Raw genomic sequence first — 25,343 nt, 5'->3', positions numbered from 1 at the left:
GCTGGAAATAAGGAAGAGGCGCGTCACTTCATGCGGAAGCTAGACAAACACACGGCGAGGGCGACAGCAATAGTCGAACGGGCGGCGCCGGACTCAAAAGACACCGCTACATTCCTGAGACGCGCGAGGGCAGCCTCCTTAAAGGCAATGGGGTCTAGATTCGGAGCGCTCGCCGAAGGGGAGTACGACAAAATAGCGCCCGTGATTGCCTGCACGCTGCCCGCACTCACGGACACCATAACCGAAAGAAAGAGAGAGGAGCTAGCAGGAGAGGTGACGAGTGAACTACAGGTAGTGGGGAAGGCAGCTTCGATTGCCATACAGACATGGGTGCGAAACAACGACAAGACCAAGGCACGGGCAGAGGAACGAGAGAAGAATATAGAGTGGATAAAGCGCCTGTTCACGGCATGGAGGGTAAGCCACGCCGAACGCAAGGAAGCTGGGGAAGACGACCCCGAGGAGGACGAAACACCAGTGGAAATCCCGCCGTCAGCTGTCACGATATACCCGAAGGGAACCCCAGTGCCAACACCGACAGTTGAGGTACAAGTGCTCGAAACGAGAGTGGACCTGAGCAACGACATGACAGGGCGGGATATGCTCGCAGTGGGAGTCAGAAATGTGGTCCTTGCGCGAGGGGAGCTCGATAAACTCGAGGGGCCAAATTATGCCGCGAGGAGGGCGGAGTTACACAGAAAGGCGAGAGAAGCAGCGAGAGCAAGAGATCGGCAGACGACAGCGGCGTCTCAGAACGAGGCCGAGGAGAGCGATGAGTCAGGGGAAGAGACAGCAGGAGAGAGAACGACGAGAGTGGGAAGAACGCGAGGAGGCATGAAGGTCGCTGCGAGAATTGGTGAGAAACTGCGGAGAGAGATAGGAAGTGGTAGACGCCCGAGGGTGGGCGACGGCTAACACCACACTTCTCCCCTAAAATCCCTGTGTGGTGGCGGCGTACCGTCCTCCCATCCCTCCGTTGGGTTGCCTGTTTTCTTTCTTTCTGGGAATAAGCTGTGGTCCGCTGTTCGTTCACGGTGCTCAGCACGCCCCTCGGTTAAGCTGCGGTGCAAAACTCTGTTTACCACCTTCAAGTACACCCCCAAGACTCCCCCAAACCGCCCAGGATGAGCTCCTGAGGTGCCAGTCCGCCCGAGATATGACCGGTTGAGGTTGGGGTTCCACGGTCAGGATGGAGGTGCCGAACTGGATGGGGGTCAGCCGGGGAGGCTGTTGTGGCGCACCGGACCGCCCCCCAGCACCGTGGCCCACCCAACTGTATCCATGGGAGTCACAAACGGTGCTGCACTCGCAGCTGCAAGCACTCACAACACTCAAACCCACCACCTGCCTCCTACCCTGTACGAGGAGCCATTTCACCCGTGCAACATCTGCACAGGTGTACCGCCGACGCTCCAGCGCCCGGCCCCTACTAGAGTAGTCTTGTGGGACCCACAAACGACCAATACATCCACTCGGGGCTGCAGCATGTGTCCGGGGGGGGCATCCCCGTGAAGCAGCCAGCAGGTGCCGGACACGGCGTTGGCCGTCTTGGACCGAGATCAGGGCGAAACTTGCTAACACCGACCTTTGCGCCAAGTGTTGGCACGATCTGTAGTCAGTGCTCCCCCTGAGGTGTGCTAACGTTAGTCCACCAGCCCTGAGCCTGACAGCACCCCAACAGCACCACCTGACAGACCTGACAGTACCGGCCCTACGTCTGACAGCAGCAGCAGCCTGACAGCTCTGACAGCTCCGACAGCGTCTGACAGCAACAGCCAACACCCGACAGCTCCGACAGCACCCGACAGCACCAGAGCACCTCGCCTGTCACAGACAAGCACCCGACAGCACCCGACAGCACTGACAGCACCTGACAGCTGGTCTGACAGAGGCACCTGACAGTGCCTGACAGTGCCCGACAGCCAGACAGATCACCTGACAGCACCTGACAGCCTGACAGCCAGGGCTCAGTACAAAATGGCGCTCATGTAAGTTGCTGCCGCCGATAAGTTCGTTCGCCCGACGGCGGCGCGGCGTGCAATAACTGCAAATAGGAAACCGCGCCAGACCGGCGGCGCTGAAGTGGAACGGCGCCTGGCACGGCGGACACCAGCAATATTAATAATTGACTTGAGCCGCCATGGTCGGGCGGTCAGTAGACTACTAACTAATGCTTCGTTGTCCATCGTCCGTCCGCGTGCTGTACAGCTCTGCCAGTCGCTCCTTCGCAAGGGCCCCGCCGCCAGGCTGGGGGCGGGGCCCGCGCAGGGGACTCCAGTGGCGGAAGAGTGACGAAAAAGAAAGCCCAGTAGTGCGAAAAAGAATGACGAAAAGCCCCGCCGTGAGGTGACTGCCCTGCGATCGACACATGCGATGAACCAGGTCAGAGCCGCCCACCGCCCGCCGGCCGCGAGACCGCCCGCTCCGCGCTGACCCCGGCTGCCGCCGCGCCCCGCGAACAGCTGAAGCAGTTTGAGCAATATTGCGCCACGCTCTACACCTCCCCGGATGCGGCCGAGCGGTCGGCGGCGGAGGCTGCCCTCGTGCAGCTGTCGAGCACCCCCGAATACCTGCCGCAGTGCCAGTTCGTGCTGGACCACTCAAAGTACGCCTACGCGCAGCTCGTCGCGGCCAACGCCCTGAAGAAGCTGCTCGTGCAGTCGTGGAACCACCTGACCCCGTCGCAGCAGCTGGACTTTCGAAACTACACGCTCTCGTACCTCGCGCAACGCGGCACGTCCATCGAGCCCTTCGTGTCGAGCAACCTGGTGCAGATCGTCGCCACCGTCACCAAGCTCGGCTGGTCGTCGGGGGAGGAGCACAAGGCGATCGTGCAGGAGGTTTCCAAGTTTCTGCACGCCACGACGGGGCACCTCGTGCTCGGCCTGCAGGCGTCGCCGCACGCACCGAGCCGCCGCGCCGCGCCGCGCGTCGCCGGTGCCGCGCCTGACCCGCCGCCTCCGCCGCCTCCGCCGCAGCTGCTCCAGCAGCTCGTCGCCGAGATGAACATGGCGGGCAACACTCGCTCCCTCACGCAGCAGCGCAAGGTCTCGGCCTCGTTTCGCGACACGGCTCTCTTCCAGATCTTGCAGATTGGGCTCCGCACGCTCCAGCAGCTCTCGACCGGCGCCGCGCCCGGCCGGTCGCACCGCGGGTCGGCGGTGCCCCTCTCGCCACTCTTTGGCTACCTTGTCTGGCAGGCGCCATCCCCTGCTCTGGCGACGAGGAGCCCCGCATCCGAGAGCAGTCGCTCTCGCTCTGCCTGTCGTGCCTCGGCTTCGACTTCATCGGGACCACGCTCGACGAGGCGTCCGAGGAGATGGGCACCGTCCAGGCGCCCGCCGACCGACCCCACACCTCCCGCCTTCAGAGCCGGTTCGCGCCCCACCGCGCCCCAGCCTCCTCCTCCCCCCCCCCCCCTCCCCCTTCTCTCTCCTTCTCTCTCCTTGCGCCGCAGGTTCCGTCCTCGTGGCGCTCGGTGATGGAGGAGGCGGCGACGATGCAGCTCTTCTTCGACATCTACGCCGCCTCCTCCGCGCCCATCTCCTCCAAGGCGCTCGAGGTGCTCGTCCTCCTTGCCTCTCTGCGCCGCTCCCTCTTCTCGTCCGACGACGAGCGGCAGGCGAACTGCGCCCCGAGATGCGGCCGAGATGCGGCCCGAGATGCAGCCGAGATGCAGCCTAGATGCAGCCGAGATGCGTCCCGAGATGCAGCCGAGATGCAGCCGAGACACCGCCACCCTCAAAGGCAGACAGCCACCGGCAGGCGCACCCACGCCACGGGTCCCCCGGATCCGCCGCCCACGCCCGCTTCACCCGCACTCCCGCCCGCGCCCCCCACCCGCAGCCTCCACGCGTACCCCCACGCGCACCCCCTGCCCGCTCGCTTCCCGCACCCCCTTGGCCGCTCCGCGCGCCCGCCACACGCTCGCTTCGCCTCGCCGCGCTCGCCTCGCCGCAGGCCTTCCTCGGCCGGCTGCTGCGCGGCACGCTGCACCTGCTGCAGAGCCAGCACGGGCTGACAGAGCACGAAAACTACCACGAGCTCTGCCGGCTGCTCGCGCGGCTCAAGGCGAACTACCAGCTGTCGGAGCTCGTGCAGGCGGACTGCTACCGCGAGTGGATCTCGATGGTGGCCACCTTCACGATCGACAATGAACTCACTCATCGGTCAATCAGCAATGTGCTGGTTTGTTTATTTAGGTGGCCACCTTCACGATCGACTCGTTCAAGCACTGGCAGTGGGCGGCTAACTCGGTCTACTACCTCCTCTCGCTCTGGTCGCGGCTCGTCGCCTCGATGCCGTACCTCAAGGGCGACGTCCCCTCGCAGCTCGACTCGTACGTGCCGCAGGCAGCCCCGCGCACTTCCTAGACACTTCCTAGGCACTCGACTGAGGCAGGCAGCCCCGCGCACTTCCTAGACACTTCCTAGGCACTCGACTGAGGCAGGCAGCCCCGCGCACTTCCTAGACACTTCCTAGGCACTCGACTGAGGCAGGCAGCCCCGCGCACTTCCTAGACACTTCCTAGGCACTCGACTGAGGCAGGCAGCCCCGCGCACTTCCTAGACACTTCCTAGGCACTCGACTGAGGCAGGCAGCCCCGCGCACGCGCACGCGCACACGCGCACCCGCCCGCGCAGGCCCCGCCCCGCCCGCGGCGCGGCGAGCCCGCCTCCTCGCCGCCTCCTCCGCAGGTGATCACCGCGTTCATCCACTCGCGCATGGAGCTGGTCCGTGCGCTGCAGCAGCAGGGGGGCGAGCCGGGCGGCGGGCCCGACGACCCCCTCGACAACGAGGAGCAGCTCACCGAGCAGCTCGACACCCTCCCCTCGCTCTGCCGCTTCCAGCTGCAGCAGGCCTCCTCCTACGTCCTCTCCCTCTTCGAGCCGTGCGCCAAGCTCTACTCGCAGCTCCTCTCCCTGCCCACCGAGCGGGCGAGGGACGCGGACGTGGCCGCGCGCCTCTCGCAGTGCGAGGGCGAGCTCGCGTGGCTCGTCTACATCATCGGCACGGTGCTGGGCTCGCACCTCACCCCCTCCTCCAACTCGGAGGCGCAGCAGCTCGTCGACGCCGAGCTCACGTGCATCGTGCTGCAGCTGCTCTCGCTCCTCGACGCGCCGGCCAACGTGCAGCTGCGGAGAGAGGTCCGCTCCAACCAGCACCTCGAGCTCGCCCTCCTCTTCTTCATGCAGCAGTTCCGCAAGGTGTACGTCGGCGACCAGGCGACCGCCGTCTCGAAGATCTACGCCGTGCTGCAGGAGCGGCTCAACCTGAGCGACCACCTCGCCGTGCTCGCCGTGCTGATGAACAAGATCATCGCCAACCTCAAGCGGCGCTCCGACTGCCTCGACATCACCGAGAAGACGCTGACCCTCCTCGCGGACCTCGCGGGCGGCTACTCGTCGGGCAAGCTGCTCCTCAAGCTCGAGGCGGTGCACCTCGTCCTCGCCAACCACACCTCGGCCGAGTTCCCCTTCCTCGACGTCGCCGCAAACTCGCGGCTGCGCACCACGTTTTACTGCACCCTCTGCAAGCTCCTCTTCTCCGACGACCAGGCCGGCCCCTTCAAGGCCTTCATGAAGCCCTTCACCGAGCTCATGACGCAGCTGCGCGAGCAGAGCTCGCCCGAGCAGTTCTCGTCGCCCCAGGCGCCGCGCTGGTCGGCACGGCCTTGGCTGCCCCTCGGCCACGCCTCCCGCCCTCGCCTCGCCCTCGCCTCGGCCCACGCCTCGCCCGCGCCTCGGCCCACGCCTCGCCCGCGCCTCGGCCACGTTTCGCAGGTCTGCGTCGCGCTCGTCGGCGCGCTGCGCGACCTGCGCGGCATCGTCGCTGCGTGCTCCTCGCGCCGCACGTACACGCTCTTCTTCGAGTGGATCTACCCCGCCTTCACGCCCGTCTTCCAGCGCGCCGCGATGACCTACTACGCGATGCCCGAGGTGACGACGCCGCTGCTCAAGCTGTACGCCGAGCTGGTCTACAACAAGGCGCAGCGCCTCACCTTCGACTCCTCCTCGCCGAACGGTATCCTCCTCTTCCGCGACGCCTCCGCCATCGTCGTTGCCTACGGCTCGCGCATCCTCGACCACCAGCTGCCCGCCGGCGCCGACCCGTACGCGCAGCGGCTCAAGGGGATCTGCCTCTGCATGGTGCTCCTCACGCGCGCGCTGAGCGGCAACTACGTCAACTTTGGGGTCTTCGCCTTGTACGGCGACCGCGCGCTCTCCGATTGCCTCGAGGCTGCCTCCGCCCCAAACACACGCTACCGCCACCGCCACCACCATCACCGCAGCCCCCCAGCCCTGCCTCCCCATCCCCCTCACCCCCCTCGCCGCCACCCCTCTCGCCGCCACCCCGTTCGCCGCCACCCCTCTCGCCGCCGTGGGCAGGTGATCATCAAGCTGTGCCTCTCTCTGCCGACGGAGCAGATCCTCTCGTACACCAAGGTCTGCAAGGCCTACTTCACCCTGATGGAGCTGCTCATGCGCAACCACACCGCGACGCTGGTCGAGCTGGACACGCCCGTCCTCCAGCACATCTGCAGCAGCCTGCAGGCCGGCCTCAAGTCGCACGAGGTTGCAATCTCGTCGCAGTGCGCCGCTGCCCTCGAGCACCTAGCCGCCTTCCACTTTGCCGCCGCGACGGACGACCGCGACTCGTCCGTCAAGGCTGCGCTCGCCGCGCACCTCTCTCGCGAGCCCGAGCTCTTTTCGTCGCAGCTCGCCGTGCTGCTCAACATGATTGTCTTTGAGGACTGCGCCAACCAGTGGTCGCTCTCGCGGCCGCTGCTCGCGCTCATCCTCTCCAACCCCTCCTACTTCGCCTCGTGGAAGGCGTCCATCGTCCAGCAGCAGGCCGCCTCGCCCGAGCGGCAGCAGAAGCTGACAGCCGCGTTCGAGCGGCTGATGGCGGACGTGCAGAACAGCCTCGAGGCCAAGAACCGCGACCGCTTCACGCAGAATCTCACGGTCTTCCGGCACGACGCAAAGTCGCTCTTTTGACACGTCGCCGCCACGAGAGGGTCGACGATACGACTCTGTACACCACTATCAGTTGGGCCTCGTTCGGGCACACGCGTCGTGTGTGCTCTCGCGTCGGCTCCGGGAAGCAGGGGACGCTCCGCCGGTCGCCGAGGGCCCTTTAGCTTGACCGAGGAGATGAGATAGTTTTGATTGTTTCCCACATGTGCAGCATCAAAAATGAGAGAGTTGAGAGAAACCACAGGAGCCGAAGCCTGGGTTTTGAAAGATAAGAGCCGAGATGCGAGCGAACCCCCGCGGGGGTCCGGGCGCGAGCGCCGGAGACCGTAGCTCCGTAGCGCACTGTAGGCCGGACAGCAGAGGTGGCCCAGGCCGAGAGGCAGAGAGCTATATAGGCGTGAAGAGAGAGATAGATAGATGCGCGTCACATGCGCGTCGTCCAAGCCTTAGCTGGCGCGCGCGCCCTAGCCTAACACATCTCGAGTCTCATCGAAACTTGCTCACCCTCCCCGCCTCGAAGTCGATGCTGACTATGTCGTCGACGGGCAGACCGTGCTGCTGCGCAATCATGCCGCGCACGACCTCCGTCTGCAGCGTCCGCGGCGGCGGCACCGAAAGATAGTTCTCCAGCGTGAGGGTGCGCCTGTGCGTCCTGCCGCGCGAGGAGGTGTGCGCGCGGTTGGCGCCGTCCCCCTTGAGCTCGACCACGAGCTCGATCGACGAGCACGGCGAGTCGCCGACGTCGGCATCGAGGGCGTACGGCGAGCTCGTCCCGCGCAGGCCGGGCGAGTGCGGGTCTCGCATCGCCGCGGAGGAGAGGCGGCGCAGCACGTACACGTCGCAGTTGCCCGCGTTCCACACCTGGGGTCGTCGGGGGTGGAGGCAGGCGGCGTGTACGTGCTGGCAGGGGCGTGAAGAATGCGCTGCAGCGGGTGGTCGGGAGGCGTCGGGGAGGGGCGGGAGTTGCCGTGTGGAACGTCTTTGGCGACCAGCCGTAGAGCTGCATCAGGATGAGCCGCATGGTCAGGCCGTGCGTCACCACGACCACCGCCTCGCAGCCCGTGTCGGAGGAGGGCAGCTGGTTGACGCGCAGCACCGCGGACTCCCACCACGTGCGGACGCGGTCGTACACGTCAGCGCCGCTCTCGCCGGTCGGGAAGCGGTACCTGCTCAGGGCGCACGGCGCGTGCAGAGGCGCCGTGGACAGGTTTCGCCCTGTGTGAGGGGCGAAGACGGACCAGAAGCGGCCGACGATCTGCTGCTCCTGCCGCAGCAGCGCGTGGTCGCGCCGATGCGGTCCTGGCTCCTGCAGGTTGCCAAACTCCTGCTCGCGGATCCGAGGGTCGATGGAGGTGCGCACGATCTGGCCGGCATCAAAGGCGCGCTCAATCGAACGCGCCGTCTGGAGCGTGCGCTGGAAAGGGCTCACAAAGAGGTGGGCGCGGCGGCTGCCGACGATGCCGCGAATGCGACGGCCGGCCGCCTCGGCCTGCTCGGTGCCCAGCTCAGTCACCTCGATCAGGTTGTCCGGCTTGGTGCGGTACAGCGTGTGGTCTGCGTTGCCCTGCGACTCGCCGTGCCGCACGAGGACGACCAGTGGAGGCAGCCGCTCGTGCCTCGCCCGCTCGAGCAAGAGCGGCAGGTTGCGGCGCAGCCGGCGCAGCCAGAGCGCAAGCACAGCCGCGCCAGCGAGCGCGCCGGCCGCGAAGCCGGCGACGGCGGACGCTGCCGACGGTCTCAGCAGCCGGACGCCACGGTCCATGGAGACGCGAAAGCGCGCTCTCGGCGGCTGCGGGCGGTTCGCACCGGCGCCGTTACAGAGAAAAAATAAAGACGGAGCTGGGAAGAGGACCGCATCACACACCTCTCCTTAAAATCCCTGTGTGGTGGCGGCGTGCCGTCCTCCCATCCCTCCCTTGGCTTCTCTGTTTTCTTTCTTTCTTCAAGAGGACCGCCGCAAGCGGCGTGGCGTGGAGCGGTTGTGCATCCCTCCGGGGGCCCCTCTGCGCCGGGGAGGCGTTGTTGGAGGCTAGGACGCAAGCGTCCGTCGCCCTTTTCAAACTCGGGGCCCACTCCGCTACGCTCCGACCCGAATTTGGAGGGCCTAAAAGTTTAAGGTGTTGCTGCGCAAAAGGGGTCGGACACAGGGCACAGCTCATGCTAAGAGCTAGAAGGGGAGCTAGAGAGAACGACTACCCTGTCCCGTTATTGCGTACACCAGCACCACAAAAGCTCTCTCTCTCCCTGTCCTCACTCAGGGGGGTCACAACTACCGAGTCCCTCGACTAGCTGCCACGTTGCCGACCGAGAGCGGATCTCCTCCTGCTCCGCAAGGAGGGTGGCCAAGGCTAAAGTCTTGCCGGAGCCGCCGGGCGCGTTGACGACTTGGAGAAGGTCGCCCTTCTACTTGTACTTGTAGAGATGCTCGAGGGGGTGCTTTGTGGGGCGGTGCGCAGCCAGGCCAGCAGTGAGGGGAGGCGCACCCTCACTCTCCTCGGTTGCAGAGCTCGTCGGAGGCTGCGGCACGACGGGAGGGTCGCGATAGCAGTCCTCGGGCGAGCCGACGCGCATGTCCAACCAGCGCTGGGACTCGTTGTGACGGCAGACGCCGGCTGCCTCTCCAACCGCTTCTGCAGCGTCCTTCTTTGCCCGGTGCATGGGCTCGATCCGATTCCGCAGCGTGTCGTCCCCAGCGGCGGTGCTGCGCGGGAGGCGGCCGCGGGCACGCTGGGCTCGATCAGCGGCTTTCCCTCAGTTGCTCCGAAAGCACGGATTTGGCGGACGTCGCGGCTTCAATTTTACCATGTCTTGGCACCAGCTGAAGGCTTGCCCGGCCCAGATCACGCAGTTCGTGCACGGTATTCGGATTTTGCTATTTGCTCGTGTGGGGGTATATTGCAGATTTGTCAATGGTACCGCGTCTGCGACGCGGGCGCCTTGCGAGCAGAGCCCTTAGCCACCCTTCATATCTTGCGCGGTCAAAATAACGAACCGGCCCTCAGCGGAGCTGGGGATAGGACCGCCGCAAGCGGCGTGGCGTGGAGCGGTTGAGCATCCCTCCGGGGGCCCCTCTGCGCCGGGGAGGCGTTGTTGGAGGCTAGGACGCAAGCGTCCGTCGCCCTTTTCAAACTCGGGGCCCACTCCGCTACGGGCGGTTCGCGCAAAGCCAGCGTCGTTACAGAAAAAAAAGAGAGTCGCATGAATTTATGCGCGGAGGCCACAGCTCTTCCCTCACCGCTCCATCGCTGGCGACATCGCAGGAGGAGCCCCGGCGGCGCCCAGCATTCCCGGCGGGGGCTTAGTGTAGCCCATCGGCTTCGGCCACAAACAAACGGTACCCACACAGCGCACACACGTAGTCCGTGACGTACTCATCGACCCATGGCACGGCACCGACGCCCTTGCAGATTTTGCCTCTCCGCCCTGGGGGATCCGGAACCGCCCCGCCAGAGGTTGGAGTACCCGGGAGGAGGAGCTGGGGGAGAGGGGGAGGGGAGTTGCCGCAATACGATAACGGGCCCGCCAGCGAGCCGGAAGGCCGAGGCCGGAGGGCCCCAGGGGGGGCTTGGGGTCAGCTGTCGGAGGAGGCGAGAGATGAGCTGACGCGGCCTCTGCGAGTGGAGTTGGGACGTACGAGCTCACCGGGGGAAGGCCCGTCGCAGTGGCAGCCGGACCACCGTGATCTTCGACAGGGAGGGCCACGCCTCCCCGAGCCTGAAGAGGAGCCGGCGGTGGGGGGGGGGGCGAGCCGAGGACGATAGAGAGGCCGCGGGTGCGGGCGCGACTCGTCGACCAGGGAGAGCGGGCTCGACCTTCTGGGGGTGGAAGTGGGTGCGACCCAATGCCACCGTCCTCGCCCAGGGAGTCGGGAGCGGGGTTGCGATTGCCGTGTGAAGACGACCGAGATACGCTGCTTCTGCAGCCCCAGCCAATTCTTGGTGGTCGAAGTCACCTCGTCGAGGTACCACTGGGCGGCCCGCGTCAGCTTGTTCTGCAGCACGTCCGATGTATGTATGTAGGAAGGTGAAGAACAGCCAGGCTCGGACTGGACACCAACGGTACGCGGTATGGGTGGACGCTGGACAGATGATGACGGCACGCACGAGCGACACACAGACACAAAAGGCTCACAAGACACACAGCCAGCTGGCTGCCACACACCCTGAGTTGGCGTACACATAACTCAAGGCCACATCCTCCCTGTCGCCCCCCCCAGCACGCACAGTGCCAAGAGTACAAACAAGGGCACAACGACACAACAGACGACAGGAAGTAACATGCGAGGCTAGAGCAGGCTTGCTCCACCTCTAGCAATCTCGCCGCCAGCCGCAAGGCATGGACGAGACCGTGTGTGGGGTCATGTGAGGTGTCTATGGACGCTCTCCTCACAGGCTAGCTGCCTACTGCTAGCCCTAACTCGCACTCATGGGAGATGTCAATTCATTGTATGAGTGTATGCGAGCAGAAGCGCGTGTGCTAATTCTAGGCCGCACGTCGTGGCACTATGACGGAGGTAGACGTGCGGCCGCAGTGCGCCCGCCGAAGGCTCGGCGGTGCGCGCGTGTTAGCGAGAAAGTTGCGGGGAGAGCCATGCCCGACTTATCGAAGACGAGCCCCACGCCACGGATGCCAGCCGTGCCTTCGCGGGAGTCGTCTCTCGAGCCGCGTCCCGTCGGCACTGTCCCTGAGTGCATCCCGCCTTGACGGCACACACTCTCGACGAGGACAGTCCGGCCTACGGGAACGTGTCGCGCGCCGGCGACGGTTGCGGCGGGGTCGTTGTCCGTACGAAGCGAAGATGGCACGACCACCGCCCTGCATCGCAGACCGGGCAAGGAGGGGCCTGTTCCCGTTCCGCGAGGAACAGGAGGTCTCCCCCCCTCCCCCGGCCTGAGCAGACGGGTGGAAGGCAGCCCCTTGAGTCGAGGGCGGCGCGACCATTGCCCCGCCTCAAAGCCCGGAGGCCTGATCAGAGCAGATGTTCGCGCCGCCCCGCTCCGCGTCGCCCGCCGCCGCCGCGCCGCGCCACCGCCCGATGATATTAATCAATAATTAATTAACAAATAAGTAATTACCCCACCCGCAGCCGCGCCGCCCCGCCCTGCGCCGCCCGCTGCCTCGCTCTCCGCCGCCTCGCGCCGCCCGTCGCCGCGCCGCGCCGCCCCCCGATGATTAATAATTAATAGTTATTATCCTAATTACTAATAAATAATTAATCACACCACCCAGCTGGACCCTCACTGCCCCCGACTGAATACCTCTCCCCGGTGTGTGTGTGTGTGTGATCCAGCTCCGCCGTCCACGCCCCTCGCACCTATGACTCGACCAGTGTGAAGGTGAAGAGATGACACCGAGCGTGCGGGCAGCTGGCGGGCGGGAGGGGCAGCAGGAGCAGCATCATTGTCATCATCAGCAGCAGAGGAGCAGCGCCACCGCGCCGCCGCCGCCGTCCTCGCGCCGCCGCCACCGTCCGCGCGCCGCCGCCAGCCCGGTTTGCTGCTGCAGCCGCCTCCGCCGCCGCCGCCCGCCTCCGCAGTGCCCTCGCGCCCGCGGACAAAACCAGTCATATATGATGAGCTGGTTTTCCAGAGCGTACAAGACCTGCATCACTCCATGGCACGATCGGCCGGCGTTCCAACCGGCGCTCTTGTGCTGCCGGTTACGTCCGGTTCGAACCCCGGCCTTCGTGTCCTCGCGGAGCGACGCGGATCGCGCGCGTGTGCGACTGCGACAAGACGAAAAGCAGAAGCAGAAGCGAACGTCGATGTTTTTGCTGCCGCGGCCGCGCCGCGACCTCCCGTTTGTTTTGGCGCCGATGCAGCGCCGTCTCTCGCCGCGCGAGCGAGATGGCGCCGCCGCGGCGTCGGCGCCGCGATCAACCGCGCTCCAGCAGCGAGCGGTGCAGAGCGTCTACCGACATGACAGTTGGCGACGGCGTCTATAACAACGTCCGACCAGCTGCTAACGTTCCAAAAAGAAAACGCGGAGAAGCGCCGGATTTCACTCTCTCGCACAGCGACATCATCTCCGCCCCGCCGACGGTTCATCACCGATGCGGACCGTGCTCCGTCTCCGCCGCCCGCTGCTTTGCGCGGCAGGGGCGAGTTCGCTGGGCGGCGTCGCTGCGCACGCGATGCGGATAGAGGAGGACGTCAAGCTGGACTACAAGGCACCTCGCACCTCGCCTCTCCCAACCACCCTGCTGCTCCGCCCAAGGTGCTCGACGCTGACCACCAACCACCCTCGCCTCAGGACGTGCTGCTCCGCCCAAAGCGCTCGACGCTGGTCTCGCGGTCTCAGGTCGACCTGCGCCGCCGCTTCACCTTCAAGCACGAAGCGGAGCTGGGAGGGCGTGCCGCTCATCGTCGCCAACATGGACACGGTCGGCACGTTCGACATGGCGCTGGCGCTGGCGCGGCACGGCGCGATGGTCGCGGTGCACAAGCACTACAGCGTCGAGGAGTGGGCCGCTTTTGTGGCCGCCCACCCCGAGGCGGCGGCGCACGTGGCGGTCTCCTCTGGCGTCTCGACGGCGGACCTGCAGAAGCTGGACCAGATTCTCGAGCGGTGTCCGGCGGGCCAGAGCGCAGCCCACAAGGCACGCCCGAGCGCCACGCCCCAGACGCGTCCACGACACACCTCCCTCCAGGCGGTGCAGACCATCTGCCTGGACGTGGCCAACGGGTACAGCGAGGGGTTTGTGAGCTGCGTGCAGCGCGTGCGAGCCGCGCACCCGTCGCGCACGATCATCGCGGGCAACGTCGTCACCAATGAGATGACGGAGGAGCTCATCATGCACGGGGCGGACGTCGTCAAGGTCGGCATCGGGCCGGGCTCCGTCTGCACGACGCGCCGGCAGACCGGCGTGGGCTACCCGCAGCTCTCCTAACCCTAACCCTAACCCTAACCCTAACCCTAACCCTAGGCAGACCGGCGTGGGCTACCCGCAGCTCTCGGCGGTCGTGGAGTGCGCGGACGCCGCTCACGGCCTCGGCGGGCACATCGTCGCCGACGGAGGGATCACGAACCCGGGCGACGCGGCCAAGGCGTTTGGCGGCGGCGCCGACTTTGTCATGATGGGGGGCATGTTCGCGGGCACGGACGAGTCGCACGGCACGCTGGTCGAGCGGGGGGGCAAGCAGTACAAGCAGTTCTACGGCATGTCCAGCTCGACGGCGATGGCGAAGCACTCCGGCGGCGTCGCCGAGTACCGCTCGAGCGAGGGCAAGACGGTCGAGGTCGCCTACCGCGGGCCGGTCGACGCTGTCATCCTCGACCTGTTCGGCGGCCTCCGATCCGCGTGCACGTACATCGGCGAGTGGCCCCCGCCCGTCCCCACGGCACCGCCCAGCCTCCCGAGCCCGCAGCCCCCCCCCCCCCGTCCCCCCGCCCTCCCGCCCTAGGGGCCGCCACCATCAAGGAGATGCCGCGGCGAACCACCTTCATCCGCGTCACGCAGCAGCTCAACTCGGTCTTTGGCGTGCACGACCTGTCCAAGCCAGCGGCGCCAGCCAAACCCGCGAGCGGAACACCTGTTGCTTCGGCTTGAAGGCCCAAGGACGCCCACGGACATGACGCTACACTGACTCTCGGCGGGGCCGGGGGGCCGCACGACGTAGAAGACCGCCATATTGCTCTGCCGCGCTCGCCTGCTGCGTGCCTACAGGAGAGGAGGGGCCGGCTCGGAGGCCGCGAGGCGCGAAGCACGTGTTTCGCATCACCGCGCTTGCGAGTCTGAGTCGGCGAGCCGATGCGAGTTGTTGCTGTGAAACGGAGCTGGTGTGGCCTGGGGGTCTTTTCAGCAAAAATTTTCAACCATCCTCTCAGGACTCAAAAAAAGGACTCCCGCGGTCGAAGGACGAAGCTTCCCGCTCTAGCCTATCTTCCCTCTTGTAGCTCGAGCCCTCGAGCTCTCATCATAGAGCCATTCCATATGCCATATCACTTGAGGCAAACACCCCCCACTTTGGGACCTATTTGAGGCGGTGTGACGGCACTCACAGGGCACGGGAAGCTCTCCCGCTGTGTCTGCGTGGCCCGCCCGACCCGCGGGGAACGGCGCGCGCCCTCCCGGCGGAGCTGGGTGCGGCAGACGGGCCCACGGGTCGGTTCCAGGCCGATTTGGGGCCGTTCTGTGTTTGTTCTGGGTCAAAATCGAGCTACACAAGTAAAAATCTCGCCCCCACGGATCTTTTTGATTTTTCTGGCCACGATCGTCGCCCGGGCCCGTGAGGCCATGGGAACGCCCTCGGATTGTACAGCACCCTCCACTAGCCACAACCGTGGGCCCTCAACCGCGTATCGGAGAGAGAGAGAGAGAGAGAGAGAGAGAGATTTAGAAGCCAACAAGAAATGTGTCACACACAGTGATTTGGGCTCGGCAGCTTGTCGACTACCAGCCGGAGCCGGAGTCGGAACCGTAGCCGAGATGGTCGTCGAGGGTGTCGAATATGTCATTCGCCTCGCTAGTAGAGCCGGTGCCGCATGAGTCTTGGTCGGAGGAGGAGTCGTCGGAGGAGCGGACGGACCGCTCGCGCTTGTCGCGCCTGATGCGCTCTGCGAGGGGGCCGGGGTCGTGGTCGTCGTGCTCGAGCGTCGGGAAGACAGCGCGCCGTGCGACCTTCTCGGCCGTGCTGCCATCCCAGTAGAAGGTGTACCAGTCGCCGCTTTGATAGAGCCAAGCGCTCTCTCTCTTTGTATCGGTGTCGCCGCAAAATAGCGTTCAGACGCTGTCTCGTCGTTATAAATCGGCCAATCTGGCCCCTTTTACAAGTTTTGCTTTGGGACGCACCGTAGCACGGTGGAGTCGAGATCCGGCGCGCAACCATCAAAAGTATCATCAATCGGGCCCGGCTAGACCTGCCCCCGGAGGCGCGCAAAATGGAGGCGATTTTGTGGTGGTAAAGCGCAAGATGGCCAGAACGGGGCGCCGCGCGCTCGGGAGCGCTCGCCGCTCGCAGGCCAACTCCTCCCCAGCACGGTGCGTGCGTGCGCTCAGGTTGAGCTCGATGCGACTTCACAGCCTCCGCCGTGAAGCTTCCAGCACGTCGAGGGCGGACGTCTTTCGGAGCCATGGATTTGGCGCAGCGCTTCGCCGGCTGTCATCCCAGTCCATGGTCGCTCCACAACGATTCCCAGGCGTGTCCGCACGCTCCCCAGGGGAGTGGGCACGCTTCTTGCTATCCTGAAGCGCGCGTCAAGCCCGCTCGACCGTGAGCTTGCTCCGCGAACAGTCTTTAAACAGACGTTGAGCGACGGGCGTGAATCTCCCACACACTCGCCAACTCCTGACTGAGCAGGCCTGTCTGGGGGCCGTCACACCACGGGTGTTGCTTAACAGCGCACTTCGACAGGGCAGCGCAACGTCAGCAGAGTCAACTCGAGTGTCAACGGCCTACGTGCGGCACCTTGCCCTCCGAGGCGGTCAAGCTCGAGAGAACCATCCCGTGTGGCATCTACGCTGCCAACGACGACTCGCTCCCGCCGGGATCTGGGTCGACCAGTACCGATGGCGTTCGAGCACCAGGACGAGGAGGCGCCGTTCTCGCGTCTCCCGTCCCCGACAACTCCGATATGGACATCTTCGTTGGCGGCACGCCCGTCAACGAGACCATCGCCAGCCTCTTCTCTCGCGACGCCTCTCCGCCGCCCGCCGACGAGGACTCGCGGGTGAGCATCTTCTCCGTCATTTACACGCTCATCGTCTTCGTCGAACGGGCCGCCGCGTTCGCCTTACTCTCAATCATGTACACGCTGGTCGCCTGCCTCGTGGACATTCCGGGCCATCGTCTTCACCCTCTTCTCACCCAGGCTGCTGCGGCGGCGCACGGCATGAGCACACGGCATGGACAGTGGACCCGTGTGTCGACTGTCTGTTTTTGGAGATAGCTTGGTTGTGTCTGTGGGGGTTTAATCTTTTGTTCAAAGGGGTAAAAAGACACCCTGGTGCGGTACTCGAGTAGGGATCAATGCCTCCTGAGTTGTATGTATGTAGGAATCCTACCACCCTCCCTACTTGTTACGATGCGAGTACCCTATTACATAGCGGAGACTCCGCGAATACGATGCGAGTATCCAGCCCGCGAATACGATGCGAGTTCACACAAGTCAGCGCTGAATACGACACGGAAGAATGTTTATGTTCACAGCAACCGCGACAAACTCGCATCCTCGCCGACGCGGAGGCAAGCGCGCGATACGATGTTTGGCTCACCGCGATATGTTTGGCTCACCCGCGGTATGTTTGGCTCACCCGCCAGGGCGCTCGTTGCTCCTCCCTCTCTTTGTATCTTCCATATTGCTCCGGTAGGACGCAATGAGACACGCTCCGCTGCAACCTCCGAAGCCTCCCGTAACGTCTAACCGCCCGCCGCGCTAACTGACTCCTCATCACCTCCCTACCAACATACATAGGTAGAAAGGTGAAGAACAGTCAGGCTCGGACTGGACACCAGCGCGTTATGGGTGGACGCGGGACAGATGATGACGACACGTATGCACACAGGTACACCAAAAGAAACAATGCAGCAAAACTCGCATCGTATTCGCCGACTCCGCAAGCGGCGCGTTCCTGGCTCTGGATTCTGCGCGGCGAAAGAATTTAGCCGCGCACGACACTACGCACAGCCCGAACTGCGTATCAGACGTGCCGGAGCCGTCCGACTGTAGCGACTAGCACAACCTCTGTCGAGTCCCAGAAACCCGAGGAGTCACACAGTCCACGCCTGTGTGATGCACGCCCTGTGAGCGGGGCGGGGTGCGCACTGTGTATGTTCACAGCAGCCGACAAACTCGCATCGATTCGCCGACGAGAGGCTGGCGTATAGCTCGGCTGTTCTTTTTTTTCCTCCCAGCTAAAAGCACCATTCTCGCACACGCACGATTCAAAGAAAGAAAGAAAGAAAACAGACAACCAAGGGAGGGATGGGACGCACGATTCACGCAACAGGCGAAGCGGGACGAGACTTTTTCTTCGGGCAGCTGCGGAGGCCGCCGAGCCACGCCGCTGTTATCGGCGACAGCCCATCGCCTGTGGGCGCTCCACACGGGCACATCGCTCGGCGACCCGATCGAGGCGCGTTCGCTCGCCTCGGTCTCGTCCGGCGCGGCGGCAAGAGCTGGCGGCAGGTAGCAGCATGCTGCTGATCGCGTCGTCTTCCCCGGCGCCGCCTACCTCGAGATGGCTCGCGCGGTGTGCGTCGCCCGCTCCGGCGGCGAAGGCGGAGGCGCGTCGCTGCGGCGCGTCTTCTTCTGGCCGCCGCTCGTGCTGGGCGGCGGCCTGAGCGAGGCGCGGGTGAGGGTGGGCGTGTCTGAGGGTTTGAAGTGGGTGCCAAGGCCGGCGGCGAGGCATCCACAGCCGGCTGGGAATTATTCAGACGGACTGACAAACGCTCGGATCATCTCTGCGCCGCGGTGGATGAATTGCGACGGTTTGATCGGCGGACGCCAATCCTGGTCCGCCAGTATACTCGATTGCGGACTGGCGACGCTCCCGGCACCAGCTGCGTGACTGCTCAAAATTGCGACGGTGCCTGTGCTGACTCGCCGCGCTGCGTCAGACGCCCACCCTCGCGTGGGAGCGTGCGCAGGAGGGAGCTTCGGCACGACCCAGTCGCGCGGGCAAAACATGGCACCGTCCCGGACGCGTTCGGCAGGATGCCCTCCGAAGACAGCCGAGAGACAGATGCGATCTCTTAGCGGCCAGAGCACGTGCGCAGCCCTGGCGGGCGTATCCCTGCGGATGCACCGTCGGCGGCTGTCCGATGCCGGTGGGCGCACCGCCGACGGCGTGCCGAGCAGCGTCCAACGCTTTGGCGGAGGCGGAGGCGGCGGTGGAGGGCAGGCAGCCGCAGGACGACGCGGTGGCCGCCAAATCGTCACGAGATCGACGCCGAGGCGGGCGCCTGCCGGCCGCTCCGGCTGTGGCGGAGATGGCGAGTCCGCGCCGGCTCGCAAAGCTACGGCGCGTCGGGAGCGAATGCGGGGGGCGGAGGAGGCTGGGGCGAGCAAAGCACAGAGGCTGCTGCTGCGCGAGAATCGGCACGAGAATCGCGTGTGGGGGGCACAATAGAATCGTAGCGGGTGTGTGTGTCGGTAGTGTATTCTCCGCAGTTTTTTTGTTCTGGCACGTGTCACAGGGAAGGGGTGCAAGAGCGTGGATTGCGTGTCATTCATAGCGAGGTAAAATCATTCGAGAAGCGAAAGGCGGCGCCTTGCATCTGCCGGGCGGACGGCCTCCGCTCTCGCACACTCAGCGAGCGTCGGCGCTGCTACGCGCGGCTCGAGCGATCGGCTCCACTTCTCCGCGCCACCATGCCGCGCACCCCCGCTCGCGCCTACCGCTCCCTCGCGCTCATCGCTCTGGCCGCAGCGGCCAGCGCGCTGTCGCTGGCCCGAGAATCAGCGCCGAATCTTCGGCGGTCGACAAGACTGTGCATCTATTGCTCGTCTCCAACTCGTCCATGAACGCGCTGCGTCCGCCTCTGCCCGGGCAGCCTGTGTGGCGCTCAACCGCGACCGGCTTCACCTCCAACCCTGGCGTCGCCTCGGCTTGGCAGCACCGGGCCTCCCTGCACTGCGCCGCGCCTGCCAGCTCCCTCGGACCAGTTGCGGGCGTGGGATCTGGCGAGGCGGCGGACGGCACCGAGGCCGCGGACGGCGCTGAGGCAGCCGGCGCGCTGTCGTGCCCGTCTCGCGCTGTCGTGCCGGACTCGCTCTCCTCCGTGCACGCGCTGCGACCGCCGCTGCCCGGGCAGCCGACTTGGTGCTTGGCTGCCGCGTGTGTTGGCTTCCCCGCCAACTCCGCTGTCGCCTCCCTGTACTGCGCGTCGGATGCCGGCTCCCTCGGACCGGAGGCGGGCGTGGGACCTGCCATGGCGGCGGACGGAGCCGAGACCGCGGACGGTGCGCTCCTGTCGTCAGTCTTGTGTGAGGGCGTCGGGCGTGTCGGGAGTGGGTGTCGCTCGTGCTCGCCTTGCCGCAGGCTCGAGGACTCCGAGGCTCGTGGGCCCACTTGCCCTGTCGTGACCCCGCGTGTCGTGGGCAGCACACTCCGAGAGTGTGATGCGGGGTCCACCCCGGGCGCCACCCTCCCGGTCATAAGCGCTTCTGAGCAGACCGGGGGGGACAATCGGGGGGTGTCGACAACGCAACAACCTTACGGGGTCGCACAGTGGCCGCCAGCATCTGCTGCCGCCCCGCGACCCTGTCTGGGGGCACCGTCACACCACGGGTGTTGCTTAACAGCGCACTTCGACAGGGCAGCGCAACGTCAGCAGAGTCAACTCGAGTGTCAACGGCCTACGTGCGGCACCTTGCCCTCCGAGGCGGTCAAGCTCGAGAGAACCATCCCGTGTGGCATCTACGCTGCCAACGACGACTCGCTCCCGCCGGGATCTGGGTCGACCAGTACCGATGGCGTTCGAGCACCAGGACGAGGAGGCGCCGTTCTCGCGTCTCCCGTCCCCGACAACTCCGACATGGACATCTTCGTTGGCGGCACGCCCGTCAACGAGACCATCGCCAGCCTCTTCTCTTGCGACGCCTCGCCGCCGCCCGCCGACGAGGACTCGCGGGTGAGCATCTTCTCCGTCATTTACACGCTCATCGTCTTCGTCGTGAAACTGTGTCGGGCCGCCGCGTTCGCCTTACTCTCAATCATGTACACGCTGGTCGCCTGCCTCGTGGACATGCTCCGGGCCCTCGTCTTCACCCTCTTCTCACTCGCCTTCGACATCGCGTGCACGCTGGTCTCACTCGCCTTCGACATCGCGTGCACGCTGGTCTCACTCGCCTTCGACATCACGTGCACGCTGGTCCCCTGCCTCGTCGATTTGTTCCGCGCTGCCGCCGTCGCCTTCTCCGGCAAAGCGGCTGACGACTCGTCCTACCTGGGCATCGCCCACTGTGGCCTCGCGAGCCGGCGCGAGTACCGCGACACCTTCCGGCCATGGTCGCGGCGCTCGCCCAATTCGAAGTCTCCAGAGAAAAGAGGCAATCGCCACCGCCGCGCTCGTCGGCGGCCAGCCGTCGCGGGCCGGGCCGAGCCCGGCCTCAACCGGCCGCGCCGCCGCAGCAGGCCCGGAGGCCCACATGGCGGCCGCCAGCTGATAAGGAGTCTTCTGAAGCACAAGTGGCTCACGCCTCTCGCCTTCGTGTGCGCCATCTACGCGCCCCCGCTTCTTGCGATCGTGGTTCCGACGTACGCCCTCGTCATCGATCTGGCGCGCCTCGTCCTCTGGTTGGCGCGCCTCGGCATCGATCTGGCGCACCTCGTCCTCTGGCTGGGGATGCTTCTCCTTCGCACGACAGTCGGCATCATCATCGCCGTCCGCTTCCTGCCTCTGCTGCTCGCGTCGTCCTACTGCACGGCGTCTTTCCTCCCGCGTCTACCGGCTTGGGCAGTCCCCGCCTCCCTCGACGTCGCTGCCAGCTTCGCCTTCGCCTACTTTGCGGGCTGGCTTCTGCACCGCCGCATCCCGAAGCTTGCGATGCCGCTGCTGGTGCAGGTCCTCGGCGTGCTCGGTGGCGTCGCAGCCGAGGATGGCGAGGCGAGCGCAGCAGCGGGAGCATCGGCGCTGGCAACGGCGGGTTGGGTCCTCGGCTCGTTGCACAGCGTGCTCGCCTCGGGGAGCAGCGGCGCGTCCGCATCCAGCAGCAGCGGCGCGTCCGCATCGAGCAGCAGCGGCGCGTCCGCATCGAGCGGCGGCTCCGTGCGTGGCGGTGCGGCGCGCCATGTTGCCAAGCGGCGAGAGCGATGGGCCGCGGCCGAGGCAGCAAAGGTCCTCGCCGCGTGCGCGAGCCAAGACGACGTGGTGAACGCCATCAAGGCGGGGAAGAAGGGGACGACGGTGCCCGAGGCGATGAAGCAAGGCCTCCCTCTCTACCACATCACCCCGACGGCCGTTGACCGCCCGGGCTGGACGCTGCCCGCCTTCTCCCGTGACGAGATCCCGCTCTTCGAGCGTCGCGGTCGACGGACTTTCCTCGAGCCGCTGTCCCCGTCGAAGGCCGGCGTCGACCGCAGCCGACTCGGCAGCAACTTGGACCACGAGGACAAGCGAGTCTGGGTGGCCGGCTCGCTCGAGGATGCGCTGCTCAAGGTGCGGCGGCGAGAGGGCAAGAAGCATGACTTGTCGAGGGCATCGCCAGCGTACACCATCGTGATGATCTTCCCGTCGCACCCGCTGTACCGCACGTTCGACAACGCCCTCACCACCGCTTGCGCAAACCTCGGCGAGGGCGGGTCGTCGCTGCACCCGATCCTAATCGACGACCTCGGCGCCGGCCAGCCTGTCCTCGGCATCGGCCTGGTGGAGCTCTCGATGGCCGGCGGGGCGACGGCGCGAGTGCTGCCACACACTCTCGGAGCGGCGCCGCCGCCGCGGCCTCCCCCCGTCAAGAGCGAGCCGGTGAACGACTCGGTGAAGCCGTGGATGGTCGACGCGATGACGGACGCCGTCGAGGACGCCGTGGGCGCGACCGGGCTCACCGGCTGCTACTTCCACGTCTCTCCCCACACGCTCGACGGAGTGCGCGAGCGGTGGTGGCACTGGGGGCGGAGCCGTGCCTTCAACAAGAGACCAAACGGCGAGACGTACATCGAAGCGGACACGCTGTCGCACGTCGACGCGGCCGCACGCGCGCTCGGCAGCAGCTCGCTCAACCACGACCCCACCTTTGGCTGGTGGTCGACCTCGCTCTCTCGCGCGCTCAAGCACGTCGTGTCTCGGGAGCGCAACGCCAATGTCTCAAAGTACACGGTCGCCATCATCTTCCCGGCGCACGTGATGCACGAGACGTTTGACAACTTCTACTCGGCCATCTACGCCAACCTCGGCTTCGAGGGCATCGTCACAATCCACCCCGTCCTGATTGACGCGCCAAAGGGGGCGATCGACGGCCTCATCGTCCTGGAAGTGACGCTGCCGAGCGACGTCGAGCCAACGTCGACGGCGACGGTGCGCCGCTCGCGCCCTTGCGTCGGCGTCGCGTGGCGGCGGGGCTTTGGCTCCTTTGACGCGTGGTTTGGCGGGCCGGGCGGGCTGCTCGACGGCCTCAGGGCGACGCTGGCGCCGGAGTCCGTCGCAGCTCTCGAGCCGAGCATCGAGGCGGCCACCACCACGCACCCGCTGCTCTTCCACGTCGTCCCCAAGCGCTGGGCGGACCTCAACCCTTCGGACAGGCTCGAGGCGCGCTCGCTGCGCTCGCCCGAGATTGAGGCGATGCTGTTCGAGGGCAAGGCGCCACATGGCAACGTGCAGCGGCTGCTGTGGGTCGGCAAGGCGCTGCGAGGGGTCCTGCTGCACGTGATGCGCTCCGGCCCGCCGCCCGAGGCGTGGACCGTCGTCGCGATCGACCCGACGCATCCCGACTTCTTCAAGTCCAAATCGGCGTGGGGAGGGAACGGCCGCTTCCGCACCTCGAGGTCGCCGCTGCGGCTTGGGAGCTCGGGCCTGCTCGTCTTTGAGGTTACCCGCGCGGCCGGGAGGGGCGACGGAGGCGCGCCAAGGCTGCGCGTCGAAGTGATGGTCGAGCGCTTGGCGAGTGTGGATGACGTGAACGCGGCGCTGGAGAAGCAGCGGACGGAGGCGTCCGCGGGCAGTCTCGGCCTCAGCGATGACCAGTACGCGCGCATGGTGGAGAGGTCGAAGGACGGAAAGGGAGGGTCTACGCTAGAGCAGTGGCTGCTGGATGCCGACTTCCGGGACGCGCTGCTCGGCCTCGGCAACCTGCTCGGCGGGCCGGACATGCTGCCGGAAGTGATGTGCAACACGCTGCCTGCTCATCTCCTCGAGCCCCGCTTCCTCGACGCGGTGATCGAGCTCGCCGAGGAGGCGGGCGGGATCGACACGCTGCCGAAGCTCATGTGCTCGGGCCTGGCCTCCAATCTTCTCAAGCCCGGCTTCGCCGACGCGGCGCTCGATCTCGCGGAGAGGGCGGGCGGGATCGACACGTTGCCGCAGATGATGTGCGACGGCCTCGCCGCCAACCTCCTCAAGCCCGGCTTCGCCGACGCGGCGCTCGATCTCGCGGAGAGGGCGGGCGGGGTCGACCAGCTGCCGGGCATGATGTGCGGCGGCCTGGCTGCTCGCCTCAGCAACACTGACTTTACCGACGACCTCCATGCCATCCTCGACATTGCTGAGCGCCTCGACAGCGCCTCGGCGGGCGCGTCTCGCAAGCGCAAGCGGACAGACATCGACGCGTCGTACACGCTGATGCGGCTCGTACACCGAGATTCGCCCTTTTTTGACTACATGTCGTCGATTCGCGAACGCCTCGAGGGGCTTGGCAACGACGAAGAGTGTAGAGAGTGCCTGCGAGGGCTCGCGGGTGAGAGGTCGAAAAAGCGCGAGACCGTCAAGCAGTGGGGCCTCGTCTCTTCCAACTACCTCTCGATGCACCGCCAGTCCGAGGCCGCCGAGGGCGGCGGTGGCGCCGGCAAGCGCAAGGCCGCCGGAGGCGCGTCGGGCGGCGGCAAGCGCGCCAAGCCGCAGTGGGCGGTGGGCCAGCTTGTGGAGGTTCAGGGCGACTGCGGCTACAAGGGCTCGTGGTGGCCGGCGAAGATTCGGGAGATCGCCCCTCCACCCAAGCAGTCGGCCACGGTCGTCTACTCCTACAACGGCACGGACCTCGACACCGTTGCGAAGCGTCGCTTGCGCCCGGCGCCTGAGGTGGCGCCGCCACTCGCGGAGAAAGATCTGGGGGTGGGGAGTGAGCTCGAGTTCTTTTGGAAGGACGAAGCATGGTGGGAGATTACGGTGACTGGGATCCGCTGCGACGGCGCCATCCGCGTCTTGTGCTGTTCGGGGGCGAACGAGTACAAGCACTTGATCGAGAGGGGAGACGTCGCCAGGCTGCTTCGGCGGCGCACGGCATGAGCACACGGCATGGACAGTGGACCCGTGTGTCGACTGTCTGTTTTTGGAGATAGCTTGGTTGTGTGGGGTTTTTTATCTTTTGTTCAAAGGGGTAAAAAGACACCCTGGTGCGGTACTCGAGTAGGGATCAATGCCTCCTGAGTTGTATGTATGTAGGAATCCTACCACCCTCCCTACTTGTTACGATGCGAGTACCCTATTACATAGCGGAGACTCCGCGAATACGATGCGAGTATCCAGCCCGCGAATACGATGCGAGTTCACACAAGTACGATGGCGCTGTTCACATAAACGCACAACCCCGCCCGGGCCGCCCGAAATCGCACAGAGAGCTGTTCACAGCCTTGTTATGAGAAGAAAATACGTTCCCATGGCGCTATGCGCTGGTCTGTGAGAGGTTGAGGTGCGAGCCCTGGAGGCCCTGGGGATGGGGGGAGACTACCCACGGGCCTAGAAGGCCCGCCCGCAGCGGGGCGCGGCA

At 65.7% G+C, this 25,343-nt stretch overlaps 6 protein-coding genes across 6 annotated transcripts; 4 read left to right on the top strand and 2 right to left on the bottom strand.

Moving 5' to 3' along the window:
- Positions 1 to 2,350: 2,350 nt before the first annotated feature.
- Positions 2,351 to 7,200, top strand: EMIHUDRAFT_448933 (hypothetical protein). Its single transcript, XM_005792099.1, has 10 exons — positions 2,351 to 2,382; positions 2,463 to 2,840; positions 3,039 to 3,161; positions 3,248 to 3,328; positions 3,488 to 3,562; positions 4,006 to 4,131; positions 4,203 to 4,343; positions 4,698 to 5,486; positions 5,784 to 6,239; positions 6,390 to 7,200. Exons 1-10 carry the CDS (start codon positions 2,374 to 2,376, stop codon positions 6,999 to 7,001), a joined length of 2,790 nt encoding a protein of 929 aa, XP_005792156.1. The 5' UTR covers positions 2,351 to 2,373; the 3' UTR covers positions 7,002 to 7,200.
- A 1,086-nt stretch (positions 7,201 to 8,286) lies between these two features.
- On the bottom strand, positions 8,287 to 8,586 carry EMIHUDRAFT_59092 (hypothetical protein; the record flags this gene model as incomplete). Its single annotated transcript, XM_005792098.1, has 1 exon — positions 8,287 to 8,586. A coding segment is annotated over one exon (300 nt), but the record flags the coding sequence as incomplete, so codon positions are not given.
- Positions 8,587 to 9,230: 644 nt separating this feature from the next.
- EMIHUDRAFT_200329 (hypothetical protein) lies at positions 9,231 to 9,638 on the bottom strand (the record flags this gene model as incomplete). Its single annotated transcript, XM_005792097.1, has 2 exons — positions 9,231 to 9,364; positions 9,464 to 9,638. The coding sequence occupies 2 exons, from the start codon at positions 9,636 to 9,638 to the stop codon at positions 9,231 to 9,233; spliced, it is 309 nt and encodes a 102-aa protein (XP_005792154.1).
- A 2,911-nt stretch (positions 9,639 to 12,549) lies between these two features.
- On the top strand, positions 12,550 to 14,566 carry EMIHUDRAFT_200328 (guanosine monophosphate reductase; the record flags this gene model as incomplete). The annotated part of the gene is made up of 6 exons (XM_005792096.1): positions 12,550 to 12,643; positions 12,716 to 12,904; positions 13,079 to 13,196; positions 13,281 to 13,845; positions 13,931 to 14,298; positions 14,539 to 14,566. The coding sequence occupies 6 exons, from the start codon at positions 12,550 to 12,552 to the stop codon at positions 14,564 to 14,566; spliced, it is 1,362 nt and encodes a 453-aa protein (XP_005792153.1).
- A 4,875-nt stretch (positions 14,567 to 19,441) lies between these two features.
- EMIHUDRAFT_200324 (hypothetical protein) lies at positions 19,442 to 20,006 on the top strand (the record flags this gene model as incomplete). Its single annotated transcript, XM_005792095.1, has 2 exons — positions 19,442 to 19,883; positions 19,963 to 20,006. 2 exons carry the CDS (start codon positions 19,442 to 19,444, stop codon positions 20,004 to 20,006), a joined length of 486 nt encoding a protein of 161 aa, XP_005792152.1.
- Positions 20,007 to 20,458: 452 nt separating this feature from the next.
- On the top strand, positions 20,459 to 24,862 carry EMIHUDRAFT_200323 (hypothetical protein; the record flags this gene model as incomplete). Its single annotated transcript, XM_005792094.1, has 3 exons — positions 20,459 to 20,931; positions 21,058 to 22,327; positions 22,409 to 24,862. The coding sequence occupies 3 exons, from the start codon at positions 20,459 to 20,461 to the stop codon at positions 24,860 to 24,862; spliced, it is 4,197 nt and encodes a 1,398-aa protein (XP_005792151.1).
- Between the last annotated feature and the right edge of the window lie 481 nt (positions 24,863 to 25,343).

This window comes from Emiliania huxleyi, assembly GCF_000372725.1.
Source record: "Emiliania huxleyi CCMP1516 unplaced genomic scaffold EMIHUscaffold_11, whole genome shotgun sequence".
Taxonomy (NCBI): domain Eukaryota; phylum Haptophyta; order Isochrysidales; family Noelaerhabdaceae; genus Emiliania; species Emiliania huxleyi.
This window is presented reverse-complemented; position numbering and strand designations above follow the sequence as displayed.